Here is a 13,414-nt window from a genome sequence, read left to right as displayed (position 1 = left end):
TAAATTAAAACAAAAACAGTAATACTTCCACTCTGTCATTCAGTTCTTCCTAAGGAGCTTGCTTACATAAAGATTCAGCTAACTCTGTGAGGCAGCAGAACCCACTCGGGCTAACCCACAGCTGAAAATCTTTTTGTGCATCGGATGCCGCCAAAATAAACGAAACGACTTGGGAGCAAGAGGGAAAACAGAAGCTGTAAGTTAGGGTGCATTCCCTGTACTTCCAACTTCAGAACTTTCTGAACTGGAGGCTCTGACTCTGGGCCGGAGGGACCACCTGTGCTCCCGGCACTTTCTGCCGATGACAGAAATCAGAAACCCCAGCCACCAGCCGGGGCAGAGGTCTCCAGTCCTGGGGAGCTGCTGGTAGCCAGACAGGGGAGAAGACCAGCATCTGGACAGGACCACTTTCCCCCATGGTTCTCCACGTGTGGAGCCCACACCAGCAGCTCCGTCACCAGGGAAGCTGTAGGAATGCCGAGGCTGGGGCTGCTCCCCAGGCCTCCCCAGTCAGACACCTTAAGGCCGGGGCAGCCACATGTGCTGTAACTGGCTTCTTCTGGTGCACACTGGAGTCTGGCCTCCACGGACTTGAGTGAGTTGACAGGCTGCCCCGCGGTGTCCAAGGGAGCGCTCCAGGGTCTAAAGGGACCCTCGGCTGGGATTCCTGACTAAAGGAAAAGCTCAGGAAGTTCTGGGACATAAGCAAACTGCCCTGCTACTCTGTTTATTAAGTGTTGTACCGCTGCAAGGTTTCATCTAAAGAATTCTGTGGCTTTAAAAACATTTTTGAACGTACTTAACAAATGGGAGCATAAGCAGCCACGGACACACAGTCATCTGCAGAATGTTCTTAAAGGTCTGGGCCCGGGGCGGCCCACAGCACAACGGGAAGCTCAGCCCGTAAAAGCAGGTTCCCAGGCTCCTCCCTGAGCAAGGAGCACTCTTAGATGTCCTCCAGTGGTTTTCCTAGAGGAGATGGGGTTCCCCCCAATTCCTTCTACCTTATTGGAGAACTGCCTCAGAGATGGGGATGCCATCTCTCTTTTTCCCTATTCAGAAAGAAGACATCTTGGGGCGCCTGCATGGCTCAGTTGGTTACACAGCTGCCTTCGGCTCAGGTCAAGATCCTGGAGTCCCGGGATCGAGTCCCACCTCAGGCTCCCTGCTCGGCGGGGAGTCTGCTTCTCCCTCTAACTTCTCCCCTCTCATGCCCACTCTCTCTCTCATTCTCTCTCCCTCTCACACAAATAAATAAATAAAATCTTAAAAAAGAAAGAAAGACAGAAGACAGCTTATGAAGGAAGGATACAGCACCAAAGAATGGACAGGGAATTGGAGGGAGGGACATACATGGCTTAAAGCAAACCCTCCAGCCCCATTAAAAATTTTTCTTAATTTCTAAATTTAAAGTACCAACCCTGCTCCTGAGGGGGGCAGCCCTCTAGGGGGACGGTCACGTGTCTGCTCTGCCTGCTTCCTCCCGCCCCCATGCCTCTCGCTCCGCCTCTCCTGCCACTACTCTCAGCAGGAGGAGGAGGGGCATCAGAGGAGGGTGCTAGTGTTCCCCTCAAATCACAGTTTGGAACCCTAATCCCCAGTGTGCTGGAATTAGGAGGTGGGGACTTTGGGAGGTGCCCAGGACCAGAGCACCCCCACAGACAGGATTAGCGCCCTTCTCAAAGAGACCTCACCGAGCTCAGCCACCGCTTCCCCTACATGAGGACACAGCAAGAAGTCCGCAATGTGGAAGAGGGTCCTCACCCGACCACTGGGCAGCCAGCCTCCAGACTTGGGAGCAGTACATTTCCGCTGTTTCTGAGGCCCCTGGTCTGGGATGCTTTGTCACAGCAGCCCCAGCGGGCCCAGACGGGTGGCCTGGCCCCGCAGGGCCTCGGCTGACTTTGCTAACAGTCCCTGCCCGTCCAGAATGCCCTTCGTAGTTACTCCCACTGATCGGCAAGGTCAGGTGCAGCTGATTCTTATTATCCACGAGGTTACATTCTAGAAAGGTGTTACAGACACTGAATTAGCTAGTTCTGAACCACTGTCCCCAGGGGCTATGCTGGCTTGGGTTCCTGCAAGTTTCTGGTCACAGCTCTTTTGTCAACGGGTCACCACATAACCCAGTGTTACGTGCATTTCTGTGTGAAAACGCCTTATTTACTAGACATCATTGAGTTCACAGCCAACAGTGTCGGCACCCCTTATGCCCAGGCTGTTTATCTAGCAGGAGTAGCCCCTACAGAAGGCACACCACAGCCTTCCTGCACCGAAACGCACTCCACAGCATTTCAGCAACTCCACTTGGGGGCCACTGTAAGCAGCAAAACCATGAACGAAAAGCACAACATGAGGGGCGCCTGGGTGGCTCAGTGAGTTAAGCCGCTGGCTTAGGCTCAGGTCATGATCTCAGGGTCCTAGGATCGAATCCCACATCGGGCTCTCTGCTCGGCAGGGAGCCTGCTTCCTCCTCTCTCTCTCTCTCTCTCTCTGCCTGCCTCTCTGCCTACTTGTGATCTCTCTCTGTCAAATGAATAAATAAAATCTTAAAAAAAAAAAAAAAAGAAAAGCACAACATGATAAAAACCGTGGCAGTAAATATACCAGGAGAGGACCCTTGTTTCCGGCACGAGAGCTGGAATAAGACAGGGCCTCCTGCTCTACCCCAGCTGGGCACATGCCCGCCAAGCACCCCCGAGTCCCTCGCTGCTCTGTGCACACTCCCGGAAGGCCACGAGAGAGCCATGAGCACTGATCGCGGGGTCACAAACAAACCTCAGTGAGAGGCAAATTCACGAAGACGGAAGCAACGAATAAGGAGTATTTTGAGGAAGCGGCCGGTGACCAAAGCCAGCCCAATCCCTGCTCCCATCAGCACGGCCCTTTTTCTATTAATTTCCAGTAAAATCCAGACAATGCACCTCCGGACAAATGTTCAGTAATGCTGGCCAGGCACCAAAGTCGCTCACTGGACTCTACCTGAATCTGTCCACTGGGAGATGAAGCTAGAAAGCTGGGCACGTTCTCAGCATTGAGAAAATCTGTACTTAACCCCGGGTTCCTTCCTGCATCCTGTGATCCCTCTCGGTCACGGTGCGAGGTGACACAGCTTCTCTACAATGCGTCACCTTCCTTGGACTTGAAAGAGGCCAGGGATGTAGGTGGAAGCCCAGGCGTCATGGAAGGAGGAAACGGACTCTGCTGGCAGCCAGGGAGGCTCAGAACACAGGCTTGGCAGGCACGCTGAATCCGCCTCAGATCCCAGTGGGGCCGCTCACCAGCACCGGGCCCTTGAACACACCAGTGTGACTGAGCCTCGGTCGGCCCCGATGTTAAAGGGCAAAGAGTTCCAGGACAGAACCCCTCACCTCCTAGGGATGTTTGTTGGAGGACTTAACGGGGACACTCGATGTGACGTGCTCTGTAAGGCACCTGGAGCAAAGGAGGCTGCCTTGCGTGCAAAGAGCAGCCCTCACTGGAGGGTCTGGGACACATCACTTAAAATACAGCCTAAGCGCTGGGCGGGGACTTTGGAAACACTGATCAAGACCCAAGGGCACTTCAGTTCTTCTTGGAGCCACAGAGCTCCCCAGCCAAGTCCTCCTGCATCCAATGCTCAGAAAGCTTCCCCCTCGCCTCTCTGGGTCCCTCCGTAAAATGGGAGGATGAGGAATGATCTCAGGCCCCTTACAGGCTTCACTAAGGGAGGGCGTGCCCCACCAGCTTCCCAGGTCGGGGTCAAATGGGAGCAACCTGTTCACCATGGTTTCCCTAGTGCCGTGAAACACTGCAAACGGGGAGCTGTTTTAGTGATACAAACATAAATCAAAATGTCTTTGTATAACACCTTAAACTTATACAATGTCACATTTGTATGGAAACAGAAAAGACCCCAAAGAGCCAAAGGAATGTTGAAAAAGAAAACCAAAGCTAGTGGCGTCACACTCCCCAATTTCAAGCTCTATTACAAAACTGTCATCATCAAGACAGTATGGTTCTGGCACACAAACAGACCCAGAGATCAATGGAACAGAATAGAGAGCCCAGATATGGACCCTCAAATCTACAATCAACGAATTTTCAACAAAGCAGGAAAGAATGTCCAACAGAAAAAAGTCTCTTCGACAAATGGTGTTGGGAAAATTGGACAGCCACATGTAGAAGAATGAAATTGGACCATTTCCTTACACCACACACAAAAATAGATTCAAATGGATGAAAGACCTCAATGTGAGAAAGGAGTCCATCAAAATCCTAGAGGAGAACACAGGCAGCAACCTGTGACCTTGGCTGCAGCAACTTCTTGCCAGATACGTCTCCAAAAGCAAGAGAAGCAAGGGCAAAAATGAACTATTGGGACTTCATCAGGATAAAAAGCTTTTGCACAGCAAAGGAAACAGTCGATAAAACCAAGACAACCAACAGAATGGGAGAAGATATTTGCAAATCTCTTATTCAATAAAGAGGTAATATCTAAAATCTATGAAGAACTTACCAAACTCAACCCCCAAAGAACAAATAATCCAATCAAGAAATGGGCAGAGGGCATGAACAGACATTTCTGCAAAGAAGACATCCAAATGGCCAAGAGACACATGAAAAAGTGCTCCACATCACTCGGCATCGGGGAAATACAAATCAAAACCAGTGAGATACCACCTCACACCAGCCAGAATGGCTAAAATTAACAAGTCAGGAAATGACAGATGTTCACAAGGATTTGGAGAAAGGGGAACGCTCCTCCACTGTTGGTGGGAATGCAAGCTGATACAGCCACTCGGGAAAACAGTATGGTGGTTCCTTAAAAAGTTGAAAATAGAGCTACCCTACGACCCAGCAATAGCAATACTGGGTATTTACCCTAAAGATACAAATGTAGTGATCCAAAGGGGCACCTGCACCCGAATGTTTATAGCAGCAATGTCCACAATAGCCAAATTACAGAAAGAGCACAGATGTCCATCAACAGAAGAATAGATAAAGAAGATGTGATAGACACACACACACTCACACAATAGAATACTACTCAGCATCAAAAAATAAAATCTTGCCATTTGCAAAGACGTGGACAGAACTAGAGGCTAATACACTAAGTGAAATAAGTCAGTCAGAGAAAGACGATTATCATATGATCTCACTGATACGTGGAATCTAAGAAACAAAACAGAGGATCACAGGGGAAGAAAGGGAAAAATAAAAGGAGACAAAATCAGAAAGGGAGACAAACCATAAGAGACTCTTAATCATAGGAAACAAATGGAGGGTTGCTGGGGGTGGGGGGTGAAGGGGTGGGGTAACCAGGTGATGGACATTAAGGAGGGCATGTGATTTAAGGAGCACTGGGTGTTATATAAGACTGATGAATCGCTGACCTCTACCTCTGAAACTAATGATACACTACATGTTAATTAATTAAATTTAAATAAAAATAAAATGGGTATAACACCTTAAACTTATACAATGTCCTATGTGAATTAAATCTCAGTAAAACTGGAAAAAATGTATCTGTATACATGACATAATCCTTTATGCATACACTTGGGGAGTGGGGTGGGGAGGAGCGGGTATGCACAGAGAGATGGCGTGTGTGTGCATGTGTATTAGCACAGAGAGATGGCATGTGTGTGCATGTGTATTAGCACAGAGAGATGGCTGTGTGTGTGCGTGTGTATTAGCATCTGAGCCACGTCCTGGGGCTGACTCTGAGCAAGTCCGGGTCAAACACAGTAAGTGCCAGTGGGGTTAAGAGCAGCGGACGTGGACGTCCGCGCCGGCTGTGGGGCTGCCGGAGCATGAAGGGCAGGTGAGGGAAGACCCCGCCGGCCAAACCCGTTCGCCAAGCAAAGGCCCAGGACCTGCTCCCGTTCCCCCTTGCGCCGCCTGCTCCTCTCTCCTCCCAGCACCCCCAGAAGACAAAACAAGCAGCTAACGCAGCTCGTGTCCTGGGAGGTCAGAGGCAGCTAACCAAGTCATTCCTTGGCAAGGTATAAATAGCACGTCCTTTCTCCCAGAGGACTTCTATTTTAAACAGGGGCCCTCGAAGATCACAAGGGAACAAATTTCTAAAATGCTGGTTGGGGCAGGGTCCTCCTGAGCTGCTAAGGAAGGGGCCCAAGCCCTATGTAGGGGGGCATGTAGACCTAGCTAGAGGTGGGCATGCAGGGGAGGGGAGGGAGAGGTGGGAGGCAGCCGCAGGGCCTGGGCCCCGGGGTCCCACCACCAGATGCAGACCCAGCCCCCATGTACCTCTGGGCCGTCACATCCCTGGAGACCCGGCTGAGGGCATCACCGTGGTGTGAAGAGGCAGCTAACAGTGGGTTTTCCAGGTCCTCAAGGGCAGCTGGCTGGATGACATCATCTGCTACATGTGACCTGGGGAGAGGAGAGGGAAAAACCAAGGCTCAGAAATGTTCCCAAAAGTTTTCAGTGTGTTTGAATAGCACATTTTATGCGGACCGTGAGCAGGGCCGAAAGTGAGGGGTCTGCTGCTACTCCAAGTGCGGCCCACAGGTGGCGCTGGCCCAGGAGGGCTTTGTTAAAAGCAAAGAAACCCAGGGCAAGTTTGGAAGCCTGCAGAGCGACCTGAGAGAGTAATTTCGTCTGCTGAATCTAATTATAAAGGTCAGGATACTGCAAAACATCCTACAAGGCACAGGCCAGCCCCACCACCAAGAACTACCTGGCCCAGAACGTCAGTGATGCTCAGGCTGAGAAATCCTGGCCACGAGTCTTGTTCCATTTTCTAGGAATTGTATTTTTTAAAGTTTTGATCTATATGCACTAAAAACTTAAAAAAAAAAAATTTAAGGGGTGCCTGGGTGGCTCAGTGGGTTAAGCCTCTGCCTTCGGCTCAGGTCATGATCTCAGGGTCCTGGGATTGAGCCCCATATCAGGCTCTCTGCTCAGCAGGAAGCCTGCTTCCCGCCTCTCCCCCACTTCTCTCTGCCTGCCTCTCTGCTACTTGTGAGCTCTCTCTCTGTCAAATAAATAAATAAAAATATAAAAAGAATTTAAGATCCTATTTTTTAGTAATCTCTACACCCAATGTAGGACTCAAACTCGCTCCAGGATCAAGAGTCACACACTCCACCGACTGAGCCAGCCGAGTGTCCTGAAACTTAAAAGTAACACTGACCCTTCATCTGTTGAGAAGGTGGACACCAGACAGCCTCCAAGAGCAGCAGGCTTTGCAAGTTCAGAAGGACATGGGTCACTGTCATACACTGGTCACACTTTAGCTCACTCCGCTGATTAACCCCTTCCATAATCAGGTGCGTCTTACTAGCTCATCAGGGAGACCATGAGTTTGTCTTTCTGATGAACTTGGCCCTGGGCAGGAAGTGGCAGGATGATCTCTTTTATTCCCTGAGCGGAGAGCAAATGCATACAGGCTCTTAGGCCGTGAACAAGAAAGAGGTGGGCCAAGCCATTGGAGTTGAGAGTCTCAGGAAAGAGTCATTTTTAAAAAATGCTTATTTATTTAGTAACAATTGTAGTAGACACTAAGAAGAACCATACCGATGGCTAAGAGCATAAACCAGGAGGTCTGGGCCAGTGGTGGGAGTAGGGAATATTTCCTTCTGGAGTGGTAAACTGAGGCCAGACAGCCAGCTTGGTGATAATGACTACACGCCAGGAACTGTTAATCTAAGTGCTCATGGATGTCACCACTTATGGTCCTCACAGCAGCCCTGTGAGGTGGGTACTCTCGCTATCTCTTCTGATGGATGTGGAAACCAAGACACAGAGAGGCTGAGTAACTTGTCCTTGGTTACACAGCTAGTAAGGGGGCAGAACCAGGTTACAAACCCAAGCCTGATGCTAGGGACCATGTTTTTAACCACCACTCTAGGATGTGTCCCAGAGGTTGAAGAGTGAGAGAAATGGAGAGTGTGTAAGGTCAGGGAAGCCACCTATCTGAAATTCCTGAACCAGGAAGGAGTTCAGCATCTGGGAGCAATGAATGCAAAAGGTCACTCTTGCAGGAGTGTGGATGATGGAGACTAGGAAGGGGAGAGGTGGACGAGAGCCAGACCCCACGGCCAGGTCAAGGGACTGGATCCTAAGCCAAGGAACGAGGCCCAAATCTGCGACAAAGTGCTGCCCTTGGCCTTGAGATGAATGAGAGGCGGGGAGGGTTAGGCTGAGTTTCCTACGTTTAAGTATGAGTTTTAAGTATGTTACGTTTTAAGTATGAGTAGACCAGCCCATGCCCGCGCCCACCCCTTATTATTCATCCCCGTGGACCCTGTGATGCTCCGTTCCTCCTCCACTGTTCCCATCCACCATTCCAAATCCCCCAGCACAGGATCCCAGGGCCCTGGGACCGTGCCCACAGAATCCGAGAGAAACGGGTACAAGGGAAAAGAAGGAAGGAGCCAGCCCGGAGGGGAATCCTCAGCTGCAGACACTAGCAACTTTCCAAAGTCAGAAAAAAACCTGAGTGGAAAAACATTACCCAGGAGCTTTGGCAGCACACACTGAGAGCCATAAAAGACTTTGTTTCCTTCAACACAGTCGTTGTACTTCCAAGAATTTATTTTAAGGAGATGATTCAGGGTATGAGCAAAGATGCTGATCATAACTGGGACCATCATAGCAAACAAAACAAAACAAAACAAAAAAACTAGAAACCACCAAAATGTCCCCCAGTAGGGGACAGCTGATCACATGAAGGCACAACTGCAGAATGAGCTCGTTAGCAGGTATTTAAAAAGATTAAGGTAGATCTCCGTATAGCTACAGGAAAATGTATCCATTGTTAACTAAAAAGAGGTTTTAAAACTATCAGGGGCATGACCCACATTCATGTGCGAGTGTGTACTGAGGTCTGTGAGCATGTATATATATATGTACACGTATGTATAAACACACATGCAGGAAGTGTGCAACCGAGTGAATGAGTACCCAGCAGTGAGGGAGGATGTGTGGCAAGGTGTGAACAGTAATTCTCCTTCCGTAGTGAACTTAGGAGTGTCTTCCTAAAAGATTTTATTTTTACATAATCTCTACGCCCAACCTGGGGCTCGAACTCACAACGCTGAGATTGAGTCGTATGCTCCCCCGACCGAGCCAGCCAGGCACCCCATGAGTGTTTTCTCCTGTTGGATTTATCTCTGTTTTCTAGTTGGGTGCTGACCATGCCCTGGTTTTATAAGCAAAATAAATAAGAAAGCATACATAAGGACAATTTTAAGTGACAGGGAAGAACTTCAGTTTGTGCAGAACTCAGGGAAAGTTGTCAGAGATGGGATAATCGCAGGAAAGCCCACTTTTGTATTCACATTTTCCATGGGGAGGACCCAGACTTGTCCGGCTCATTCCGTCCTGAGGCAGAAGTGCAGCCACACCTGACTCATCAGGCACTACCAGGACAAGGACGGTCCCAGGGGAGGATCTGGGGAGGAACAGGATACGGCCTGCATATTCTACAGGGTGGCTTTTTTATTTTAACTCTTTGGGAGGAATTATGTCTGAAAGCACATCGGACACTTCTCTGAATTTTCTTTCTTTTTTTTTTTTTTTTAAGATTTTTTATTTATTTATTTGACAGATCACAAGCAGGCAGAGAGGCAGGCAGAGAGAGAAGGGGAAGCAGACTCCCCGCTGAGCAGAGAGCCCAACGCAGGGCTCGATCCCAGGACCCTGAAATCATGACCTGAGCTGAAGGCAGAGGCTTTAACCCACTGAGCCACCCAGGCGCCCCTTCTCTGAATTTTCTGGACAGAGAATCTTGAACACAATGAAATGCTTTCTCAATGAAACACAATCAGCATCTTGAGTAACTATGATGTAAGTGACAAAGTATGCTATGGCACTAAAACCACAATTGTCCATGAAATCGAGAGGGCGTGGCTCTGGACAGGCCCCACCTTGGGATTTCAGTCAGGTGACTTCTCCGTCTGTGAAAGCAAAGGCACTAGACTGCCCGGTCCCCAAGGATCCCCCCAACTGAGTCTCGCCCCGCACTCTCTGGCTATCAGCCACCACTTCTACTCACTCACCTGCCTCTTCTCTACTTTGGGCCTTCAGTTCTCTGCTTCTCTAAGACAAGGGGCTGAGGGTGTTTAGAATAGTGCGTAAACCAAGAGTTACTAAGCACAGATAAAGGTTTATATACCATACATCATTATAATAATTTTAAAAATATAAGTGTACGTGTATATATACACATATTAGCTTGAACCACATGAAACTGCTAAAAAAAAATTATGAAATTCACACTGTACCAGCAGCTCTAAGGCGTTTTTGTCTCACTTCCTAGTGACCCAGCTATGTTCCCGATGGCTAAGAATGGGGCAAAGCTGACTTCTGGGTCAGTGGAGGGATTCCTACAAAGCAGCTCTTCCCGGGCCAACTGTAAGAGGCTATAAATGGCTTCTAAATTCTACCAGTGCTGCTCCTCAGACTAGAGTGACTGAAATATTTTTCAGAGGGGGAAAAAAAATCTGTCCGAGATTTTAACCACCAGCTGCTGCCGCCAGCTGCCAGGACCAGCCCGCTGTAAATTTTGCCAGGCCAGCAAAGGGTTGATTTTCCACTGGAATGTCAGGGAGGGACCTTTGCATCAACAAGTGCTTCTCCAAAGGGCCATGAGTCACCCTAGAAGGAGGTGGGGAGGGTCTGGCTTCAGAAAGGAAAGCAGTGACACTCCCGTCTAAAAAGCCAGCACCTCGAGCTCTACACACAGGCTCTGTGTCCCAGAAGGGCCCCAGGCTCAAAGTCCTGGAGAGTCACTGAATAGTGATCACGACTGACACCAGTAATGAGAATGGGAGGTCTGGGAGGTGAGGGACGTGCTCACACCTTGTTGGCGATGAGGGCGTCACAGGTGTGCAGCCCGCTCCAAACCCGTGGAGCTGCGGACAGGCACTAGGCACAGCTTTTATTCAATCACACCTCAGTACGGTGGTCTGAAGAAGGAAGGGGGCCGCACCGTCCAGGGCGGACAGGCCGGTCAACAGCACAGCGGGTTCAAAGTCTGAAGTAAGGAGAACAACCTGCAGCTGTAGAAAACCAGGGTTCTCTCGGGCGGGGCTGTCTGGAAAGGCCCCTGAGGGCTGGGGCAAGCCAAGAGTTTGACAGACCCAAGAATGCAAGGAGCTTTCCAGATTAAAACGAAACAAAGCCTTCACCCTCCTCTCTTTCTGATGGTTCAGATGGAAAGCCATTAGGATTCTCTTCCCTCCTCGTGAACAGGGCAAGGAAGGTCCCAGAAGGGACAGAGGCTGCCCCTGTGTTACCCACAGGGAGGGTGATGGGAGCCAGGTCCCCGCAGTCAGAGGATTTGCATATACAAAAGGTGATTAGGCTCCAAAGCACTCCCAGAGCTCTGCTGCAGTCCGGAGGTGTGTGAAAAGCAGAGCTGGGTGTAGGGGTGAGTGTGTGCGCACATAATCGTCTACTTCCCAGCTCCCTCTGCAAAGAGAGGTCAGTCAAAAGGACATTAAGAATTACCTCAGGGGCGCCTGGGTGGCTCAGTCACCAAGGGTCTGCGTTCAGCTCCGGTCACGATCTCAGGGTCCTGGGATGGAGCCCTGCATCAGGCTCCCTGCTCATGGGGAGGCCTGCTTCTCCCTCTCCCACACCCCCTGCTTGTGTTCCCTCTCTCACTGTCTCTCTCTCTGTCAAATAAATAAATAAAATCTTAAAAAAAAAAAAATTACCTCAAAGGGGCTGCTGCTGGCCAAATCTGGGACCACTGGGGCATTAAAAAAAAAAAAACAAAAAACAAAAACAGACACTAATGGGTTATAACCCATCAAGTAAAGTAAGAATCCATGGGTTCACACAGATATGAAGGCGCACAAATGCACAGCGGGGGGTGGGGGGGAGGAAAAGTTCCTCTTTCCACTCCAAGGCCAACTTGGAAACGCAGGAGGAATGACGGAAGCCAATCACCACCCAAGGGCTGGAGAGTGGTGGTCACTTTAGGTAGCCATCGAACTACGCTAGGGCAGGTGGGTGGTTTAAAGGTGGTCTTGGACCCACCTACGGGTGGAGAAACCAGGGAGGCGTCAACCTGACCCGGTGTTGACCAGGAATGCCAGCCCCGGTGGCGGGACAATCATCACACTGTGCTCGGGGACAGGACCCGCTGGAAAGGGCATAGCTTCACATCTGTGGGATGACTGAGTAGAATGGCCAGCCAGAACCTGGTCAGGAGCAAACTCTGGGTAGACACCGGTCGAGGGGTTTTTCCAGAATGAAAGAGCTGTACTCTCAAAGGTCACAAAAGACAAGGCGAGACTGAGGACTTCTCCCAGACTGAAGAGGGTCCACAAGCATACAGTTGAGTATGACCCAGGGTTTTGGACTGGATCCTGGATGGGGCAGAAAAAGGCACAAGCTGGCCAGTCTGGATGGATCCTGAAGGCTAGGGGTGGCATCTCAGGGCCGCACTGGTCTCATTCTGGAGCATCCTTGTTTGGGGAAATGAACACTGGAGTGTTTACTTTGGTTTGTATTTTGGAGGGGGACAGCTTCATGTTTGCAGCTGGCTCTCAGATGATCCAGACAAAGAGAGAGGATCACACAGGGGAGGGACCAACTACCTCCTGATGAAGAGTGTGCAACTGAGGCGCCCGGGCAAAGGGTGAACAGGAGCACTCGCCTCTCCTTGTGGCTTTTCTCTGCTTGGAAATGAAACGACAACTTTCCGGACAAAGGCATGCGAGGACACAGACACACGCCAAGACCCCAGAACTCAGTGTGGGTTCTAGAGGACACAGCAGGGCGTGTGATAGGGCCGTCGGGAAGGGGAGCTGCGGACCCACGCCTGGCCACCTGGGGCGCAGGCCAGCGTGGAGAAGGTCTCAAAAGTCAGGCCAAGAATCTGTTGTTTGGGCGGCAATGGGAGCACCGAGATTTGAGCTGCGGGGCAGCAGAATATCCGGGAGGTAGCACTCGGTTCCAGAGCACAGAATGACTGAAAGGGAGAAGAAATGCAAGCCAAGCCGGGGAGTGGTTCAGGCTCCAGGGAGTGCTGGTGGGATCCTGGATCCTGGCGCATGCATTAGAGCTCGGATCTGCTGTGCGGGAGGCTTCGTGCTGCCCACCGACACCAGGTGTTGGGGGTCGGGGGAGGAGATGGAGAGAGAACAGAGCTGATTCCGATTCTGAGTATCCAACTGGCCGGAGAACCACGTTATTAACCAACTGCCTGCCTCCCTCGTACATGATATCTTCATATTTATCTTTCGATGAAGTCAGTTGTTCAGTTTAAAAGAATATTCATGAGGCACTGGGGGGTGCCTATGTGGCTCAGTGGGTTAAAGCCTCTGTCTTCAGCTCAGGTCATGATCCCAGTGTCATGGGATCAAGCCCCACATCGGGCTCTCTGCTCAGCGGGGAGCCTGCTTCCCCCTCTCTCCCTCTGCCTACTTGTGATCTCTGTCTGTCAAATAAATAA

General features: G+C 50.3%; 1 protein-coding gene across 5 annotated transcripts in view; it reads right to left on the bottom strand.

The window, feature by feature from the left end:
• Nucleotides 1–13,414, bottom strand: part of TACC2 (transforming acidic coiled-coil containing protein 2) — a 188,412-nt gene that overhangs the window by 93,840 nt on the left and 81,158 nt on the right. For all 5 annotated transcript variants that reach the window (XM_059398732.1, XM_059398736.1, XM_059398734.1 and 2 more), the window contains exon 6: nucleotides 6,250–6,375. In XM_059398732.1, coding sequence (XP_059254715.1) covers nucleotides 6,250–6,375 — 126 coding nt within the window. The remainder of the gene's footprint in view (nucleotides 1–6,249; nucleotides 6,376–13,414) is intronic.

The sequence above is a fragment of the Mustela nigripes genome, chromosome 4 (assembly GCF_022355385.1).
Source record: "Mustela nigripes isolate SB6536 chromosome 4, MUSNIG.SB6536, whole genome shotgun sequence".
NCBI lineage: Eukaryota > Metazoa > Chordata > Mammalia > Carnivora > Mustelidae > Mustela > Mustela nigripes.
This window is presented reverse-complemented; position numbering and strand designations above follow the sequence as displayed.